The sequence below is a fragment of the Gopherus flavomarginatus genome, chromosome 9 (assembly GCF_025201925.1).
Source record: "Gopherus flavomarginatus isolate rGopFla2 chromosome 9, rGopFla2.mat.asm, whole genome shotgun sequence".
NCBI lineage: Eukaryota > Metazoa > Chordata > Testudines > Testudinidae > Gopherus > Gopherus flavomarginatus.
Genome location: NC_066625.1, coordinates 38834716 through 38855923, shown reverse-complemented (window position 1 = coordinate 38855923; position 21208 = coordinate 38834716). Strand labels below are relative to the sequence as shown.

Sequence of the window (21208 nt, the reverse complement as noted above, 5' to 3'; positions counted from 1 at the left end):
TGACTACCATCTCTCAGCTTCTCTGCCCTAGCACAAGATGGGTACATCTCCTCCTCTATCTGCCTGGGTTCTTTCCTTTTAATTTTATTCTTGAGAGCATGCAGAAACCTATCAGCAAGAGCCAAAGATTTTATCCTGAAACCTTTACTCTGCAAGGAGTCCTTATTCATACACTTGTTGAACTCATGAAGGTTCCAGGATCTGTCCCCAGCTTCTGCTGTAGCTCAGCAGTTCAGAATTTTGGAGAAACAGTACATTTGTGTTGATTTATCTGCAAACATTTTAATGTTTTGCTGCTGCCATGAAGAATAAAGAATGATTTGGTGTTCTACCATACAGTCTTTGCATATTGAAGTAAAATCACATATGCCAGACTCCTGTTGTCTTTATATATAGCATGTGTTGTGTGTGAGAGAGCGCATGTTTTCTTGCTGATTCTGAGACATTGTGAGACATTGCAGATGTATATTGCTGTTAAACCTAGAATGTATAGGTTTGCCCAGGAGGAATGTTACTACAAATTAATTCCTAATCAAGATAATTTCTTCAGAATAAGCACTAGAATCAAATTTTGCAATATTGATTAGCCTAATCAACTTATAATTGTTGTAAAGACTGCTTAATAGCAGACAATGTATGTCCAAGTCAAAATGTATACCCTTATGCCATGTCTTTTTAGTTTATTTTTATTATTGCTTTTTATGTTTTAACTAATAAAGTTGCGAAGTGGTTGCTAATTGAAACAATTATAACAACAAAAGCTTGGAGAAGCAAACACTGTATGTTCTGTATTCTATTTGACTGGTTACTGTGAATATGTTTTTAAGCCTTAATCCCTTGAGACTCCAATTCCACAGCTATGGATATTGGAAATTCCTGCAGTAGATGATGCAGTGTCCATCCTATTCTACTGTACACTCTCTTTCACACATTCCAGTAAAACTTCAGAGTTGTGAACACCTCAGGAATGGAGGTTGTTCGTAACACTGAAATGTTTGTGACTGTGGACTAAACATTGTGTTGTTCTTTCAAAATCTTACAACTGAACATTGACTTAATAGAGCTTTGAAACTTTACTATGCAGAAGAAAAATGTTGCTTTTAACTATCTTCATTTAAATGAATCAAGGACAGAAACAGTTTCCTTACCTTGTCAATTTCTTTTAAACTTTAAGTTTATATTGTAGTAGTTTACATTTAACACAGTACTGTACTATATGGGGGGGTGGGAGGAGTTTGTCTCTGCTACCTATTTTGCTGTCTCTATGTGTATACAGGGAAATGGATGTTTATCAACAGAGTGATAAAAATCCAATTCTTCCAAGCCTGACTAAGCCTAACATGATATAGCCTCTATTAGATTTAAAGCTAGTATACTGATTGTCATCTTGAGACATGAAGTAATGTTTAATCCATGGTATGTTGCTGTACATTTGTCAGGGAAATTCTGGATTCCTTCACTTTTCTTTGAAATAATCCAGTTCAGGCCACTGCTAGAGGCAAGATACTGGCTTGTGGACCATTGGACTATTTCAGTATGGAAATTTTGTGCTTTTAAAGGTTGTACCAAAACATCATTTTCATCCTTTTTATTTTCACCATAGCACAGTGAAGGAGACATGATTTTTTTTAATCTTGCCCAGTTCTTAATTTAATCAGTTAGAAATGTTTTTTTTTCTTTCCTTGCGCAGATCTGGACTCTACCTAGGACTGTGTAATGTCACTATGGCTGTGTATGTTGATCACAGAATAGAAGTCCCTGATTCAGTTGGGTCCCCTTCCCACATAACTTGGCACCCTCTTCATCCGCTTCTGGCTGTTGCTTCCGTTAGCCCAACATCTGGAGGCAGTGTGGATATCTATTTGGAACAGGTAAGCATCCAGCAACTTCTACTTTGGTCTTGATGTTACTTTGCTGTGATCTCTTGATTGCTGTTATATCTGTGGTGGAACAGAATTATGAAGTTTAGCAGGTTTTTTTAAATACATATATTTTGTTGGCTAGTTTATATTCCTGGAATCCTTCTCTATCAATTTTGGTTGCTCATAATGTTCAGTGATGTTGATGGCTAATCAAATTGTCCTAATTTAATTTTAGACTTTTCCTGAAGTCAGCAGTGAGTTCCTCATGAATTAATTGTATCTAAACAACAGAAACACCACCTTGAGTTTTACAGACTACTGACTTTTTTTATTTTTCTTTGTGCTGATTGCCAGCATACCATTGATCTAGGGGCTACCTAGTGGTCATAGAATGAGAAATACAACTATACCTGCCAAATATACAGCAACATACCATGGATTAAACATTACTTCATGTCATAGAATATCAGGGTTGGAAGGGACCTCAGGAGGTCCTCTAGTACAACCCCCTGCTCAAAGCAGGACCAAGTCCCAACTAAATCATCTCCCCCAGGGCTTTGTCAAGCCTGACCTTAAAAACCTCTGAGGATGGAGATTCCACCACCTCCCTCGGTAACCCATTCCAGTGCTTCACCACCCTCCTAGTGAAAAAGTTTTTCCTAATATCCAACCTAAACCTCCCCCACTGCAACTTGATAGAATCATAGAATAATAATGTCCCAAGATGACAATCAGTATATTATGATTTAGTCTGTATTAGGTTTAAAGCTGTTAGGCTTAGTTAGGCTTGGAAGAATTGGATTTTTATCACTAAATGTTGGGGTTTTTTCCCCCTGTGTACACACAAACGAAGGAAAAAATATTTCCTTTGGCAATATTTGAAATTTATAATAGGCAAAGCAAGAAGAATGTAGCTTGAGAAGTCATTAGTTTGATTTAAGGGGAAAAAAATGACAGTGAAATGGATGCCTGCTTAGTTCTTGTGAACACCAAGCCAAAATTTATCTTGGGATATTTCAGAGTTGCCCAGAGGATTCAGGGGGGCCTGGGGCAAAGCAATTTCAGGGGCCCCTTCCATAAAAAAATAAGTTGCAATACCATAAATACTATATTCTCGTGAGGGGCCCCTGTGGAGCTTGGGGCAAATTGCCCCACTTGCCCCCCCTCCCCGAGCAGTCCTGGGATATTCAGCCCCAAGGAAATATTTATTGAGGCTTCAGCTTGAATCTGTGTTCTCCGTATCAGAGAATGTAAAAAACAGAATAATTTCTCCACCTAGAGGGTGAGCCAGTTTGCTGGAGTCAGATTATTTTATCATATAGGATCTGTCCATGTTATGGTTATTGCCTACTACAGTTCTAGCATGATTTCCCTAGTGTGGACAGTGATGCCCCCCACAAGAACTGTTTATAGACTTCTCAAGCAGGGTGGATTTGATTTAAATCACTAGTCAGGAAGACTCACTTTAATCATAGATAACTACATAAAAGTGCATTTTTGTTGGTTGTTATAACCTTAATATATATTCTTCACAACTCAGAGATAGATGTAGATTTCATTTTTATAAGTGAGTTATTTTGAAAACTTTTCAGATCAGTTTTACAGCTATATCCAAAAATGAATGATTGGTTATTTCATTTACCAAAGGTAATTGAAGCAGATAGTTGATATCCCAATGGCTTCATAAATATCTCCAATTCAACAGGTTAATCATTAATATTTGGTGGATTTTCTTGCCATGCTGTATTAGGAAGAGAACATCATGAGACAGACATTTAAATTGTTTTATTTAACTAAAACAAAGATGTTATGTATTCTGGATATTTTTTTGTTCTTCAACAGCAAACATATACTATTTTAACAAAACAAGCATATGAATTTTTGAATTTAAACATTCAAGATTTTTAAAATCAGGTTTGTTTTTGTTAAAATTGTTTTTCATTTAACTATTTTAGTTAAATATTAAAAAAAAAAAAAAAACCCAAAACTTTAATTGACTATGTCGGCCATGTCAATATGAGAAACTTAAAATATTGGCTTCTGCAGCTAACTCGGTCGTCTTCACCTTCATTTTCCTGTTTGTTCATAACCTGGAAAAGAAAAACAAGCTTCCCTGCCTTTTCAGGTTCCAAAAGATTTCTCAGTTTGGAATGAATTAGTCCAAAGGAAAAAATTCTTTCTACACTGGCAGAAGAAGCTACTGCTGTTAAAAGTGAGATTATCACTTAAGTGACTTCTACCAGGTCACTGGTGTGACTTTCTTTAAAACATCATCAGCAAACAAATATGTTGTGAATGGTTCATCTGAAGTTTATTATAGTTGGCATTATGGAGGGATGATTGCTGGATGTCCATGTCATAGCCAACTCCTCTTCTTCAGCAGTTAAGGTTTGACCCTGGTACCAAGTATTGAGAATATTGAGCTGGAGATAGTTCTTGTCCCATTTGTTTTTTTTAATGCTTGTAATTTAACTCTGTCAGTGCATACTTCTCTTTTTAAGATCTCACTCAGTTCCTTCCAAATTTCAACAGTGTCAGCAATGAAATAGCTATTTCCCTGCATTTTGTTCAAGGCTACAGAAATAGGCTTCAGGGTACTCAGCATGTGTTCAACATTTCTCTTAAGCCCAGTGTTGAGAACTTTGGCTGTCATGGTGCCATCTATTTTTTCACTATTTTGTTCACAAACTGGCGTCAGATTAGGCCAGTTCTTGATATAGTGCTCAAAACAGTCCACTACTGAGTTCCATCGCATGTCTTGTGGGAGAGTTAGCTTGGTTCCTCCTACCTTTTTTCAGAGCAGCTGCTGCAAAGTGGTTGTTGTTGAAATTGCAAAATACTTCACTATTAGGCTTTATTTCTGGAACACTGAAGTCTTTGGCTAGGAGGTAGATCAAATGAGCACTGCAACCATATGTTATTAGCTTAGGACTCTCTTCTAAATAATTTCTTCTCATCTTGGATACATTAGCAGCATTGTCTGTGACCAAACTGCATACTAGACATTTGAATTTTTTCCCCCAGTTTGTTACAGTTTTTACTGCTACTTCTTGTAAGTATTCTGCTGTGTGTACATTTCCTGATGTATCAATTGTTTCTGTAAGGAAAACATTCCCTCCTTCTGTTATCTCACAGGCACATATAACAGGATCATTGTGGACTTTGCTCCATCCATCAAGACCTAGGTTAACAATTTTACCCTCTAGACCTTTTGCACGCTGCTCAATTTCTCTTTCATACACTTTATCCAGCAATTTGCCTGCAGCATCTACTCTGTTGGGTGGACTGTATCCTGGTCTTAATGACTGAACCATGTTAACGAAGTGTGGGTTCTCAATTATATGGAAAGGAGAGTTTGTTGCATAAACAAACCAGGCAATTTTTTCATCAATTACCTCTTATTTTGTAATCTGCTGGTTCTTATCACAAACTTATGTATGGTTGTTTCTGGATGATGGAGGTTTTTTTTTTCTTTTTGCTAAAGGTGATATACTATGGCTATGTGACATACCTGATGTGACTGAAACACTATCATTGGCAGATAACTCGGAAAGTATAGAAAATGATGGTGATCTTGAAGGTGGATAGTCTTTAGAGAAAATAAGTCAATGAAGTTATTTAAGTATCATTACCATACTGCTCATTTAGTATTACTCATTGCATTCACTGACACTCTGTAATACTTTAAAGGTGAGCTTGTAAAAGGAAGATCTGCCTATTTCAGTTCTTTATTTTTTATCACAACTGCATCTAAAATAATAGTACCATAGAGTAACAACTATAATTTTTTTGCTCAAACATGAGAATTCAAGAATAGTCCAGAAAGAAGACAGGCAGTCTTTTAAGCCCACTAAACCTCCTCTTTTGTCATATGACTGAGGTGTGTTAATGAACCACTTCACCTTGAACAGTCTCTGAGAATATGCATTAACTACTTATGCTGAACAATCTGTTCCACCTTATATTTGGCTGTGACGCTCTGAGCACCTTTCCCAGACCCGAAGAAGAGCTCTGTGTAGCTTGAAAGCTTGTCTCCTTCAACAACAGAAGTTGGCCTGTAGAAAAATATTCCATCACTTACCTTGACTGTCAAAAGTGTCCTCTTGTACCTTCAGTCCTAGAAACCTTCTCAGTCCCCAGTACATGAATGTAAGTTTCTTTAGTGTCGGAGACTTTTAATACCAATATTGTGTGTGTTCATAAATAATTGTCCTATCACTTTTTTAAAACAAATATTTATATACGTGAAGTACTTGTGAGCAACACAGGAAAGAAAGGTCTTGTGTGTCCCCACTTCAGATGTTACTGCAGTGTGATCTATGCTTATCTTGTCTCTATGGCAGAAGATATCTTACTTGGTGGAGGGCAGATGTGTGTTGAATTGGAAGAGTGTTTATCCCAAATCGCTGTAATGAGGTTTGTTTGTTTCCATTTGCAGGGAGAGCATGTGCCTGATTCACACAGTGAAAGGAGTTTTCGGGCCACATCCCTTAGCTGGCATCCATCCCAACTGATCCTTGCAGTGGGCTGGGAGACAGGGGAAGTGGTGGTGCTTAACAAACAGGACAAAGAGCACCACACAGTACCCCCCAACCATAATGCTGAAATTACTGTTCTAAAGTGGAGTACTAATGGTACCCGCCTTGTGTCTGGTGATAGGGTAAGTAGTGAAACTGACATGTCATCAGTGTGCTTTATGCTGTATAATGAATCCCGGAGATGGAGAATGAAAATTGGATTTTTAACGGTAATGGACTAATGGGGGAGGAGGGGATTTCAAGGAAAAGATGAGTCTAATTTCATCATAATAAGTATTAGTTCTTGTTTGAGTGATTGCTCATGTGCATTCCAATAGATGTGTGCGCACGCCGCATGCATGATCATCAGAAGTTTTTCCCCTAGAGGTACCCGTCAAGTCGGCTGCGGAGACCCTTGGAGTGACACCTTTTATGGCTGCCTGCTCAGTTCCTTCTTACTGCCAGTGATGGTCATGGGAACAGCGCAGTCTCTTGCATTCACAAGTGCCTACCTAGTGGTTCCCTTTTTCTTTGTTGTACATAGTAGTTTGATCTTACTTTGGTGGGTTCCCCTCCGCCCTAGTTTCACCAGGAACTGGGGCATGCCTTGGTCGCAGGAGTTTAAGATGTGTGAGAGCTGTGTGAAACCTATGCCCACAGACGATCTGCACGCTGCCTGTCTCAAGTGTTCAGGAGAGGGCCATCAGACAGATAAGTATCCAATTTACAGGAGTTTTAGACCCAGGACTGAGAGAGAGAGAGTGGGACTATCATTTGAAGCTCCTCCTGATGGAGTTGGCCCTCCACCCACAGCCAGCACTGAAAGTGGCACCGGCATCATCGGTGCACAGTGCCCGGGCCTCGATGCGGGATGTCCCGGCACTGAGGAAGGACTCCTCCAAGGAGCACTGGCGCCACTCCCCGACTCATAAGGCCAGTGCCACCAGGCAGCACTGCTCACAGTCCCTGGTGCTGCATAAGAAAGAAGGTGGACAAGGCTCATTCCCCCATCAAGAAGCCACGAGGGGACTCCAGCGGGATGCATCCTCTGGTGGGACACCCACGGTGTGGTCCTCAAGACCCAGCACTCCTGACTCTGGCCCCAACAGGAGGTCCATCGAGTCCAGTGCTGGTGGCCTCCTTGACTTGGGAGGATTTAGAGGAAGAGCTCAACCTTCCCTCCATGCTGGATACCTGCAAGGTCCCAGCACAGGCCCCGGCATCACAAGCCCCGGCAATGTCCGTGGCACCAGCTGCAGCGTCTATCCTGGCACCTCATGTAGCTCCGGCACCCTGAAGGCAGCACTGCATCTGGTTCATCATTGTAGCAAGCCTGTGATTTTTACAGCGCTGCTCACCATCTTCCTGGTACTGCTCCCCAGCACCGTCGGGCTCCACCCCCTGTGGTTGGGCACAGACTACTCATCCAGGTCAGACTCTGAGTCTTCTGTCTTTCTATGCAGCCACTATCACTCCCGGCATCACAGATCAGTGGAATCATTGGCACCGGCAGTTGCCTGGCCGCCCCAGTGGCAGGGCACAGTCCAATGGCCCTTTTGGACCCCTTGGACCTTCCATCAGGGTCAGGGCTTCAGGCAGGCATTGATGACATCTGCATCCTGTGCCCTCCGCCTATCCCCCCGGCAACGTTGTTGGCTTGCCACACTCCCCAGGGCTCCTGAGGACCCCACAAAAGACAGGGACTCTGGGCTGTCACGCTGAGGTGCAGCACTTGGAAACAGTGCCATCAGTGACACTAGAGCCACCTCCAGTCACAGGAGGCTCTGAGGTACCTGACCCAGCTTCCAGGGAGACAGGAAGACCCTGTCCTATGAGTCTCCTCCTCACCAAATGAGGCGGTGGCAGTCACCACAGCCACCCTACCATCAATGGACACCAGGCAGAAGAGATGATGGAGGAGTCTGACCCAATGGTGGACATCCTTGCCCCGGAGGTTCCTTCTAGATCGCCATACATGATTGTTCCAGATCACATAAGATTGCTGGGTCCACAGCACAGTAGGGGTGGGATATTCTATTCCCTCCCACCCTCCTTCCCCATCGCTCTTCAGGGACCCTTCTCATGAACAGCTCCTCTTGCAGGAGGTGCAATCACATCTCTCTCTGGGGCAACAGGAGATTCCTCAGGAGTTCAGGGGCAAGGAGTTCTACTCCTGCTATTTCCTCTGGATCTGTGAGACCTCAACACATTCATAGGGAGAGTGAAGTTGCACATGATCTCTCTGGCTACCATCATTCCTTCCCTGGATCCAGGGGACTGGTATGCCACCCTTGAATTGAGAGATGCCCACAGACTATTCCTGAGATTTGTGGTCAGTGGCCAGCACTGTCCGTTTAGGGTGCTCCCATTTGGGCTCTCGGCGGCCCCCGGGTTATTCATCAAATGTATGGTGGTTGTGGCAGCCTTCCTCCAGAAATGTCAGGTGCAAGTAATCCCGTACCTAGATGACTGGCTCATCAACGCCAAGTTGCAAGCACGGGCCACAGAGCATGTGTCTCTGGCGCAGGCCACATTCTGCAGGCTCGGACTCGTATTGAATGTGCCCAAATCCACACTGGCTCCGACGCAGAGAATAGAATTCATAGGGCTGTCTTGGACTCTATGCAGGCCAAAGCATTCCTGCCTGAGGTGTGCTTCCAAGCACTCATGGACACTACTGAAATTCTTAGCCGATTTCCCACAACCATGGCTGGAAATTGCATGAAGCTATCTGGGCATGTGGTGGCCTGCACATACGTGGTCCAGCGTGCTAGATTATGCCTTCGGCCCCTCCAGGCATGGTTGGTGTAGGTGCACAGGCTGGGCAGGGACCTGCTTGATGCAATAGTTACCCTCCACCCTTGCATCCTCGAGTCTCTCCACTGGTGGCTGCAACCACAAGTTGTGTGGGAGTACCCTCTGCCAAACCCCAACATATGCTATCCCGAATCACGGCTACCTCGGTGCTTGAGTTGGGAGGGCACATGGGCAATATCAGAGCCCAAGGCCTATGGTCCCACACAGAACTATTGCTGCATATCAACATAAGGGAGCTGAGGGCGGTTTGTCTGGCATGCCAAGTGTTCCAGGCCTGCCTGCAGGGTGCATGTGTGTTGGCGTTGACAGAACATCGCTGCAGTGTTGTCTGTATAAGCAAACAGGGTGGGGCTTCTTCCTCTCCCCTGTGCCAGGAAGCCCTTGAGCTATGGGATTTTTGCATCGTCCACTTGATACATCTAGAGGCATTGCACCTTCCAGGAGTGCAAAATGAGCTAGCTGATCATTTCATGGTCATGAATGGTGCCTCAGGCTGGACATCATGCACTTGATTTTTTCCAGAGATGGGGCTCTCCTCACATAGACCTGTGCATGACACAGAGCAACAGGTAGTGACAGTGGTTCTGCTCTTCCCTGAATCACAGCCCAGGCTCCATTGTGGAATCATAGAATATCAGGGTTGGAAGGGACCTCAGGAGATCATCTAATCAAATCCCCTGCTCAAAGAAGGACAAGTCCCCAGATAGGTGGGTGTGGGTTGTTTTTTTTTCCTTAGCCTCAGTTCCCTAAATGGCCTCCTCAAGGATTTGAACTCACAACCCTGGGTTTAGCAGGCCAATGCTCAAACCACTGAGCTATCCCTCCACCTTCACCTTCCATGGCTGAGTCACCTGCTGTACGCGTTCGTGGCCTTCCATCTCATACACAAAGTCCTCCTCAAGACTCGCTGGGATGATCCTCATAGCGCCAGTGTGGCCCCACCAGCACTGGTTCACCATGTTGTTGAACCTCTCAGTGGACAGATCAGTAGCGCTTCCTGTGTGCCTGACCCTAATCACACAGGACCATGGCTGTCTGCAACACCCCAGTCTGGAGTCCCTCCACCTCATGTCATGGAAACTCTATGGCTGAACGCTCTTGAGCGTCAGTGTTTGGACTCAGTGAGGGAGGTCCTGCTGGGAAGTAGGAAACCCTCATGCCATGTACCTGGCAAAATGGAAGCATTTTTCCATCTGATCTCTGCAGAGGGGAATCGAACCACAGCTAGTGCCAATTCTCCTTATTTTGGATTACCTATTATAACTTAAGCAGCAGGGGTTGGCAATATCATCTCTCAAGGTATACCTGGCTGCCATTTTGGCCTTTCACCCAGGGGCAGTGGGTAGGTCAGTCTTTAGTAATCCCATGGTGACTTGGACAGACTTTTTTATCCCCAGGTATGATGGCCCGTTCCCTAGTGGGACCTCAATGTGGTCCTGTCTGCACTCATGGGGGGGAGGGGGCCCTTTTGAGCCTATAGCAACCTGCCTTTTCTGGAAGGTGGCCTTTCTGGTGGCCAGAACCTCGGCCAGAAGGGTATCCGAGCTCAGCACGCTGGCTTCCGAGCCCCCCTTTATGGTCTCTTATAAAGACAAGTTGCAACTACGTCCTCACCCTGCATTTCTGCCAAAGGTAGTCTCCCAGTTTCATTTGAACCAAGACTTTTATTTTTACCTGTGTTCTTCCCTAAGCCCCATACTAGTAACTAAGAACTCATGTTCCATTCCCTGGATGTTAGGCATGCCCTAATATTCTACATTGAGCGCACAAAGCCATTGTGTAAGTTACCATAGCTCTTTATTGCAATTACAGAAATGATGAGGGGCTCCCAATCTCATCCCAGCTCATTTCATCATGGATCATGTCCTGTATCAGGACTTGCTACGACCTGGCAAAAATTTCAGCCCCTCGGCTTACGGCACATTCCTTGAGAGTACAGGCGTCGTCCGCAGTATTCCTGGCACACGTCCCTATCCAGGACATATGCAAGGCAGCAGCATGGTCTTCCATCCACACTTTCACGTCACCCTACACCATTACCTAAGAGGCGAGGGATGATGCAGTCCTGTACTCAGCAACCAGGTGAACTCCGACCTCTCTCCCAGGGAAACTACTTTGAAGTCACCTATTCGAATGCACATGAACAATCGTTTGAAGAAGAAGAAAAAATGGTTACGAGAGGTAGGTGACTGTTGTTCTTAGAGATGTGTTGTCATGTCCATTCCAACAGGTGTGTGCGTGCGCTGTGTGCACGATCGTCTGAAGGTTTTTCCCCTAGTGGTAAAACCTGTCAGGTCAGCTGTGGAGAGCCCTGGAGTGGCGCCTTTATGGCAGTGTATATAGGTTCCTGCTGACCCGCCGCCTGCTCAGTTACTTCTTGCTGGAATACTCCAACAGAGGGGAGGTGGGCGGGATTTGGAATGGACATGAGCAACACATCTCGAAGAACAACAGTTACGAGAGTCAGGTAACCATTTTTTTGCATTCTTCTGGAATGGGTTTATATCAGGATTTCCCCAACTTTATTTATTGGCTTTTCTGTAGTGTTCATTACTATTGTATCTAAGAATCTTTAAATATTAATTAATTTAACTTTACAACATATTTTGTGGTAGTTTTATCACCATTTTGCAGATGTGGAAACAGAGGCACATAGCAGTGGTGTAACTTGCCTGAGGCCACCTAGGAAGTTTGTGGTAGAGCTGGCAGTAGAACCCAGATCTCCTTAGTTTCAGTCCAGTGTCTTTACGATGAGCCCTCCCATATCCTCCCCCCACTTTTGTATAGTGACCCTCCCTCAAACACAGCAAAAATGCTTGAGTCTTCCTAGTATCAGTGTATTTTTAGTTGGAGCAAAGAGCAAAAAGACTCATCGGGGGGAAAATGTGTTGTGGGAATATATTTTAAATACATTAATCTTAATTTCTTGTTGAGTTGGTCCCTCTTTTATGTAGCAAAATGGGGAATTATCTATTGATATTCAATGTTGGCCACTAAATATTCAGTACTGGATTCTGTTTTTGCCAATTCCTGAGCCAAAAAAAATGCTGTTCCTTTTGTCTATTTTCTGTGAGCTTTTTTGACACTCCCTAGGATAAGACACAACTGCTCCAGAGATTTCAGCTTTTACTGTCAGTATGAATCAATGAAAAAGTGTAGATCTAATTATTGACTGTAAAACTTCTATTATGTTTGGAGGTCTTGACAAGGAAATTGACAGATAAAAGCCACAGTCGACTTGTCCACTTTCTTATAGGAAAATTGGGCAACAATAGTGAGATTGAAATTGCTGGCATGCAGAAACCACTGCCTATCAAGCAGACCAATATTGTCTCATTGTTTACTTGTACTCCCCTATCTGGCTATATCCATTTATTGTTGTTATTTACATAAAATCCTTCAAGAAAAGGAAACAAAATGGCTTTCTTTCCCTCTGGATATCAAAGCTGCTCAATTACAGGACCATAAGAGAATGCCTGCAGAAAGAGGAGTGATACGTTTTGAAGATCGTGAAACTTGACCTCCGCCTAATCTCCTTTAAGGATCTTTGTAGCCTAGTGTCCTCATCTGGGAATGCCCGGCCCCCAGTAATTCAAATTTAGGCTCCAAGAACCACTGAAAATGCTTCTTAAAATTTGAGCAGCAACCAGTGAGGATCAGGAGCTCTTTATTTACACTCTAAGTACATAATACCTTGCATAACTTCCAGCTTTTGATGGCTCAGTAGTATTGGAAGGGTCCAGGTGTTTTGTATAAGTATATTTAGTGAGAAGTATCAGAGGGGTAGCTGTGTTAGTCTGGATCTGTAAAAGCAGCAAAGAATCCTGTGGCACCTTATAGACTAACAGACGTTTTGGAGCATGAGCTTTCGTGGGTGAATACCCACTTCGTCAGATGCAGTGGGTATTCACCACTGACGAAGTGAGTATTCACCCACGAAAGCTCATGCTCCAAAACGTCTGTTAGTCTATAAGGTGCCACAGGATTCTTTGCTGCTTTTATCTTGAGTGAAAATGTCTTTATGAAACAAATGGCTTTTACAGCAAAAGGCAAAAGCTTTGGGCTGTTAGAATGGTTCAAAGGATACCAAGATGTCTTAACAAATAAATCTCATTAATACAAATGTCACTGTGTCATCTCCAGTTGCCATGATGAAAACTGGCTTGGAAGCAAATTGAAGACTAGCTTGACCTTGGCTGAGTAAATACTTTTATTCAAGGGCTCCAATCTTGTCTTCTAATTCTCTTCCACAAATACTTTCCCTCAGGCAGATGCTAGTAGACAATTTAGTTTCAGATTCCGGGCTTTGCTAGTAGTTAGAGCAAAGATTAACTTGACATTACACAGTGAAAAGGAAAAAAAATTCTCTTCCTAATAAACGTTTGGAGAGAGAAATATTTTTAGCCATTTTGGGCTCTCTTTTATTCTCGTGTGGAGCTTTGAAGTAAACCATCGGGGCATGATCAGGTACATGAGGAGACATGAATCAATAGAACATGAATGGAGTCTGGGTTTATTATCATGGTTAAACCCATTTATTGGGTGGCATAAAGGAAAGGGGGGGAAATGTGTGCTTTGAAGGATCAAAATCTGGTCATGAAGTGAGAGTCATGAATCTTATGCAATTTTATGCCCATTACACTTCCCCATTTCTTCCTTGATGTTACTAAAATATTGAAGGTATAGTGAGCTTTTTTTTTAGGGCTGGAAGGAGTAATCTGACTTGAAAATAAGATGTGTTTAGTTGTCAAGCAGAAAGATGACCTCAACTCAGGATATATATGGGAGTAATTTCCAGCTGTTTTTATGGGCATCCAGGCTCCCCTTTATAATGAGGCACTTGGTTGCTTATAGAAGCAGTTGAGGGTGGAAAAAGAAAGTAGAACCAGCAAAATGTGACTCTTCACTTAGCAGAGACCACCAGCCAGAACTCTGAACCACCAGTGGTCCACGAACCACCATTTGAAAGGCACAGTCTTACTGCTACTGTTTTGGGTTCTCTGCACACTTGAACAGACGCCACTGCATTGGTAAACATTTAGATAATATTTGCAACCAAAAGAATGGAAAATATATTGATTTTGTTTTTAAAAATTAAAGCTTATATTCTGATAACCTAAAGATAAGAGGAGAATTATATGGTCACTTGTGTGGCTTCAGAACCATGCTATATGCCGGACCTTAGGCGAGATGCGTTGGAAGAGCTATGTGGAAGTGCTGTGCTATGCTTCATACAAGTACTCCTAATCTTTCATTTTCATGAGGACTAAATTCACTTACAGTATATTAAAGAAAAAAGAATAAATCCTAATAACCCTTGTGACGTTACGTTACTGACATAACCTGTTACTGTATAGATCATTGTTGCAACCACTGTTATATATTTGCAGCAAATATTGTACAAAGGTTGTTGTGTAAGGTGTCTATGGAAAGATTATGATTTGTTGATTATAATTAGGCTATCTGTGTGTGTATATCACTTTTGTAGTTGAAGTTATGAATATTGGCTATGTACTTGTATATCAATGTGTTTTGATTCTAAAGTAGCCTTAGGGTACGTCTACACTACGAAGTTAGGTTGAATTAATAGAAGTCAGTTCTTTAGAAATAGTTTTTATATAGTCGATTGTGTGTGTCCCCACAGAAAATGCTCTAAGTGCATTAAGTCAGCAGACTGCGTCCACAGTACTGAGGCTAGCGTCGACTTCCGGAGCGTTGCACTGTGGTTAGCTGTGAGTAGCTATCCCACAGTTCCCGTGGTCTCCGCTGCCCATTGGGATTCTGGGTTGAGATCCCAATGCCTGATGGGGCAAAAACAGTGTCGCAGGTATTTCTGGATAAATGTTGTCAGGTCCCCCTCTCCCTCCCTCCCTCCCTCCGTGAAAGTAATGGCAGACAATTGTTTCATTCCCTTTTTCTTGGGTTACCTGTGCAGACACCATACCACAGCAAGCATAGCTGACCGTCACTGTAAGTCTCCTGCGTGCTGGCAGACGTGGGACTGCACTGTTACAGAGCAGCAGCTCCTTGCCTTTTGGTAGCAGATGGTTCGTTATGACCGGTAGCCATTGTCGTCATATTCCTGGGTGCTCTTTTAACCGCCCTTGGTGAGGGGCGCCTGAGCAACTGGCAGACGTGGGACTGCATTGCTACACAGCAGCAGCTCCTTTCCTTTTGGTAGCAGATGGTGCGTTATGACTGGTAGCTGTCGTTGTTGTATTCCTGGGTGCTCTTTTAACCGACCTTGGTGAGGTCAGTCACGGGCGCCTGCACAGACTCCTTCTGCCGAGCACCCAGGAGATGACAATGGCTCGCAGTCATAATGCAGCATCTTCTGCCGAGCATCTAGGAGCTGACAATGGCTAGCAGTCAAACTGCACCGTCTGCTGCCACCCTAAAGATGTAAAAGATAGATGGAGTGGATCAAAACAAGAAATAGACCTGATTTGTTTTGTATTCATTTGCTTCCTCCCGCCCTCTGTGAAATCAATGGCCTGCTAAACCTAGGGTTTTGAGTTCGATCTTTGAGAGGGCCCTTCTGTGTGACAGTTGTTTGTTTCTCCTTGATGCAAAGCCACCCCCTTTGTGGACTGTAATTCCCTGTAAGCCGTGTTGTCAGTTGCCCCTCCTTCTGTCAGAGCAGACAATCGTTTCACGCCTTTTTTTAGCCCAGACACCATAGCACTGGGATCATAGAGCCTGCTTAGATCACCACGGCAATTATGAGCACAGTAAACACCGTGCGCAGTATCCTGGAGTATATGCAGAACCTGCCAAAGCAAAACCAGACAAGGAGGCGATGGCAGCGCGCTGACAAGACTGATTATGTCCATTTCTATGTCCTCGACTTCTTGCAAAATCCGGGCCCTGGCAATCTGCACATCATGATGTTTAATGAGGCAGGTTTATGCTGTGGAACGCCGATTCTGGGCCCGGGAAACAAGCACAGACTGGTAGGACCGCATAGTGTTGCAGGTCTGGGACGATTCCCAGTGGCTGTGAAACTTTAGCATGTGTAAGGGCACTTTCATCGAACTTTGACTTGCTTTCCCCTGGCCTGAAGTGTCAGAATACCAAGATGAGAGCAGCCCTCACAGTTGAGAAGCAAGTGACGATAGCCCTGTAGAAGCTTGCAACGCGAGACAGCTACCGGTCAGTTGGGCATCAATTTGCAGTGCGTAAATCTACTGTGGGGGCTGCTGTAATCCAAATAGCCCACGCAATCAGAGAGCTGCTGATATCAAGGGCAGTGACTCTGGGAAATGTACAGGTCATATTGGATGGCTTTGATGCAATGGGATTCCCTAACTGTGGTGGGGCGATAGATGGAACTCATATCCTTATCTTGGCACCGGAGCACCAAGCCAGCGAGTACATAAACCAAAAGGGGTACTTTTCAATGTGCTGCAAACACTGATGGATCACAAGGGATGTTTCACCAACATCAACGTGGGATGGCCGGGAAAGGTACATGACACTCGTGTCTTCAGGAACTCTGGTCTGTTTCAAAAGCTGCAGGAAGGGACTTTCTTCCCAGACCAGAAAATAACCATTGGGAATGTTCAAATGCCTATAGTTACCCTTGGGGACCCAGCCTACCCCTTAATGCCATGGCTCATGAAACCTTACACAGGCACCCTGGATAGTTGTTGGGAGCTGTTCAACTATAGGCTGAGCAAGTGCAGAATGGTGGTAGAATGTGCATTTGGATGTTTAGAAGCGCGCTGGCGCAGTTTACTGACTCGGATAGACCTCAGCGAAACCAATATTCACATTGTTATTACTGCTTGCTGTGCGCTCCACAATCTCTGTGAGAGTAAGAGAGAGACATTTATGGCAGGGTGGGAGGTTGAGGCAAATCACCTGGCCACTGATTATGTGCAGCCAGACACCAGCGTGTTTAGAAGAGCACAGCAGGACGCGCTGTGCATCAGAGAAGCTTTGAAAACTAATTTCATGACTGGCCAGGCTATGGTGTGAAAGTTCTGTTTGTTTCTCCTTGATGAACATCCCTCCCTCCCCCACCCCTTGGTTCACTCTACTTCCTTGTAAGCTAAACACCGTCCCCTTCCACCTTCGATCACCACTTGCAGAGGCAATGAAGTCATTGTTGCTTCACATTCATGCATTCTTTATTAATTCATCACACAAATAGGGGGCTAACTGCCAAGGTAGCCCGGGAGGGGTGGGGGAAGAGGGAAGTGCAGCGTGGGGTGGGGTGGGGTAGGATGGAAGGACAAGGCCACACTGCGCTTTAAAACATTTAAAACTTATTGAAGGCCAGCCTTCTGTTGTTTGGGCAATCCTCTGGGGTAGAGTGGCTGAGTGGCCAGAGGCCCCCCTACTGCGTTCTTGGGCGTCTGGGTGAGGAGGCTATAGAACTTGGGAAGGAGGGCAGTTGGTTACACAGGGGCTGTGGCTACAGGAACGGATGTTGTCTGAATGCCATATCCGTTTGATGCTCCAGCAGTCGGAGCATCGACTCTTGCCTTCTGTCCACAAGCTGATGCCACCTATCCTCTTCAGCCCTCCACCTCTCCTCACGTTCCTGTTGTGCTTTCCTGCACTCTGACATCGTCTGCCTCCACACATTCTGCTGTGCTCTGTCAATGTGGGAAGACAGCAGTAGCTCTAAGAACATCTCATCCGAACTGTGTTTTTTTTCGCCTTCTAATCTTCACTAGCCTCTGCGATGGAGAAACTTTTGTGGCAGCTGGGGGACAATACACATTTTAGAGAACAATAAGATCACTCTTTCCTGTTAAACCTTGCTGTTCACATTACACAGCACATGTGCTTTCGTTACAAGGTAGCATTTTGCCTCTTATATTGAGGTTCTGCTGGTCTGGTGTAAAAGATCACTCATGCAGTGCCAGGCAACAGAATTTGGCTTGCAGGCAGCTGTGGTAAGCCACAGTCTTTTGGCTTCTTTAACCTTCATAACATGTGGGAATGGTTTCAAATAGCAGCACCCTCATTTCCCATACCAAGCGACTGTTGGGTTGGCCATTTAAAATGGGTTTGCAGTTTAAAAGGAGGGGCTGCAGTTTGTGGGTTAACATGCAGCACAAACCCAAATACCCCCGCCCCCTGCCATGCTATTCTCTGGGATGATCATTTCACCCCTCCCCCCACCACGTGGCTAACAGCGGGGAACATTTCTGTTCAGCCACAGCCAAACGGCAGAGCAGGAACGGGCACCTCTGAATGTCCCCTTAATAAAAGCACCCTATTTCAACCAGGTGACCATGAATGATATCACTCTCCTGAGGAGCAGTCATGTAGCTTAAAATACATTTATTCAGATTCTTAATTCTTACATTTTTATTTTGTTAGAAAATGTGAACAACACATTCCTTGTTTACCAGATGATCATTAATCTTTTACTTGTGATTTGTGTCTAACTGTATTTGGATGGAAATTGGAATTCAATTAAAAAGGCACTAAAGCAGCATTTTGAAAAAAGTTATTAGCTAAATAAAACTGCCATAAATATGGTGGATGCATAAGAAAAAAATAACTTTATTAAAACAAGTTTTGGGTTTGTTTAGTTTGGAAAAGAGAAGACTGAGAGGGGACATGATAGCAGTTTCCAAGTATCTAAAAGGGTGTCATAAGGAGGTAGGAGAAAACTTGATCATCTTAGCCTCTAAGGGTAGAACAAGAAGCACTGGGCTTAAACTGCAGCAAGGGAGGTTTAGGTTGGACATGAGGAAAAAGTTCCTAACTGTCAGGGTGGTTAAACACTGGAATAAATTGCCTAGGGAGGTTGTGGAATCTCCATCTCTAGAGATATTTAAGAGTAGGTTAGATAAATGTCTATCAGGGATGATCTAGACAATATTTGGTCCTGCCATGAGGGCAGGGGACTGGACTCGATGACCTCTCGAGGTCCCTTCCAGTCCTAGAATCTATGAATCTATGAGAGATAAGGAACAGATGTTGTCTGAATGCCAGCAAACACCGGGATTTGCGCTCCATCCCCATACATGTTAACAGACTTTTGCAGTAGTTGTACTCGTCACGAATGCCAGGGCAGATTAATCATTAAACATGCTTGCCTTTAAACCATGTGTAATATTTTACAAAGGTACACTCACCAGAGGTCCCTTCTCCGCCTACAGGGTCCATGAGCATGCCTTGGGTTGGTTCGGGGGTACTGGCTCCAGGTCCAGGATGAGAAACATATCTTGGCTGTTGGGGAAACCAGTTTCTCCGCTTCCTTGCTGTGAGCTATCTTCAATCTCTTCGTCATCATTTCCTCATCCCCAAAACCCGCTTCTCTGTTGTGTGAATCTCCATTGATGGAGTCAAAGCACAGGATTAGAGTAGTGGTGGCCGCACCCTCTAGCATGGCATGGAGGTCAGTGTAGAAGCAGCATGTCTGCGGCTCTGCCCCAGATCTTCTGTTTGCCTCTCTGGTTTTGTGGTAGGTTTGCCTTAGCTCCTTAATTTTCACGCACTGTTATGGCCTCTGTCCTTCATGCCCTTTGAGACTTTTGGCATTTCATTTACTGCAGCGGAGTTCAGCTAGCACGGATTCGTCTCCCCGTATGGCGAGCAGATCCCGTACCTCCTGTTCAGTCCACGCTGAAGCTCTTTTGTGATCCTGGGACTCCATCATGGTTACCTGTGCTGATGAGATCTGCACTCACCTGTACCTTGCCACGCTGTCCAAAAAGAAAATGAAATTCAAAAGTTCGCAGGCCTTTTCCTGTCTGCCTGGCTTGTGCATCTGAGTTGAGAGCGCTGTCCAGAGCAGTCACAATGGAGCACTCTGGGATAGCTCCTGGAGGCCAATATCGTCAAATTGCATCCACACTACCCCAAATTCGACCCGGCAAAGCCGATTTCAGCGCTAATCCCCTTGTTGGAGGTGGAGTAAAGAAATTTATTTAAAGAGCCCTTTAAGTTGAGAAAAAAAGGGCTTTGTCGTTTGGACGGGTCCAGGCTTAAATCGAGGTAATGCTGCTAAATTTGACCTAAAATCGTAGTGTAGACTAGGCCTTAGTAATTGACAACGGATCTTGGAAGATTCCAATCCACATAAGAAGTCTACCTGGGGACAGTCAAGATAGCAATGGCTGCCGCCTGTAAAAAACTAAGTAATGCATGGACATGTGACTTGCCCATGGGACCCCAAATTCCATTTTTGCTGTAACTTCCCATAGTAAGAGGAAGGATAGCTCAGTGGTTTGAGTATTAGCCTGCTAAACCCAGGGTTGTGAGTTCAGTTCTTGAGGGGGGCCATCTGGGGCAGAAATCTGTCTGGGGATTGGTCCTGCTTTGAGCAGGGGGTTGGACTACATGACAATCCTGATATTCTATGAAAGAGGTGTCCTTACACCTGGAGGAGACTAAAAGGCTGATGCCTCATCTCCATCTTGTCTTCAATCCTGCTTCTTACTTTTGGAGAGACTTTGCTACAAACTGAAGCTCTGAACAAAGAACTGAATGACCCATCCCAGCTGTGGATATACTCCAGAGATTTGATTTGAACCTGCAGTTTATTCTATCACTGCTACAAGCCTGAATCAAGAACTTTGCTACTGTATGTAATTGATTCCATTTAACCAATTCTAGCTCTCATCTATATCTTTTTTTCTTTTATGATTAAACCTTTAGATTTTTAGATTCTAAAGAATTGGCAGCAGCGTGATTTGTGGGTAAAGTCTAATTTGTATATTGACCTGGGTCTGGGGCCTGGTCCTTTGGGATCGTGAGAACCTTTTTTTCGTTCACTGGGATATTGGTTTTCATAGCCGTTCAACCCAATAACGAGGGGCACTGGTGGTGATATTGGGAAGGTGGAATGTCTACGGCAGGGATAGGCAACCTATGGCAGGCATGCTGAAGGCAGCACGCGAGCTGATTTTTCAATGGCACTCTCACTGCCCAGGTTCTGGCCACTGGTCCAGGGGGCTCTAAATTTTAACTTAATTTTACATGAAGCTTCTTAAACATTTTAAAAACCTTATTCATTTTACATACAAGAATAGTTTAGTTATATAT

The 21208-nt window shown here is 44.0% G+C and overlaps 2 protein-coding genes across 11 annotated transcripts in view; one reads left to right on the top strand and one right to left on the bottom strand.

Moving 5' to 3' along the window:
* The window catches only part of TELO2 (telomere maintenance 2), a 384906-nt gene that overhangs the window by 94035 nt on the left and 269663 nt on the right, over positions 1-21208 (bottom strand). The gene's annotated exons all lie outside the window — the stretch shown is intronic.
* IFT140 (intraflagellar transport 140) overlaps positions 1-21208 on the top strand; it is a 254848-nt gene that overhangs the window by 5802 nt on the left and 227838 nt on the right. For 4 of the 5 annotated variants that reach the window (XM_050968076.1, XM_050968074.1, XM_050968077.1 and 1 more), the window contains exons 2-3: positions 1691-1871; positions 6301-6522. In XM_050968076.1, coding sequence (XP_050824033.1) covers positions 1725-1871; positions 6301-6522 — 369 coding nt within the window. In that variant the 5' untranslated portion in view covers positions 1691-1724. Of the gene's footprint in view, positions 1-1690; positions 1872-6300; positions 6523-21208 lie in introns of those variants that run through there. The other variant, XM_050968079.1, reaches the window with a different exon arrangement.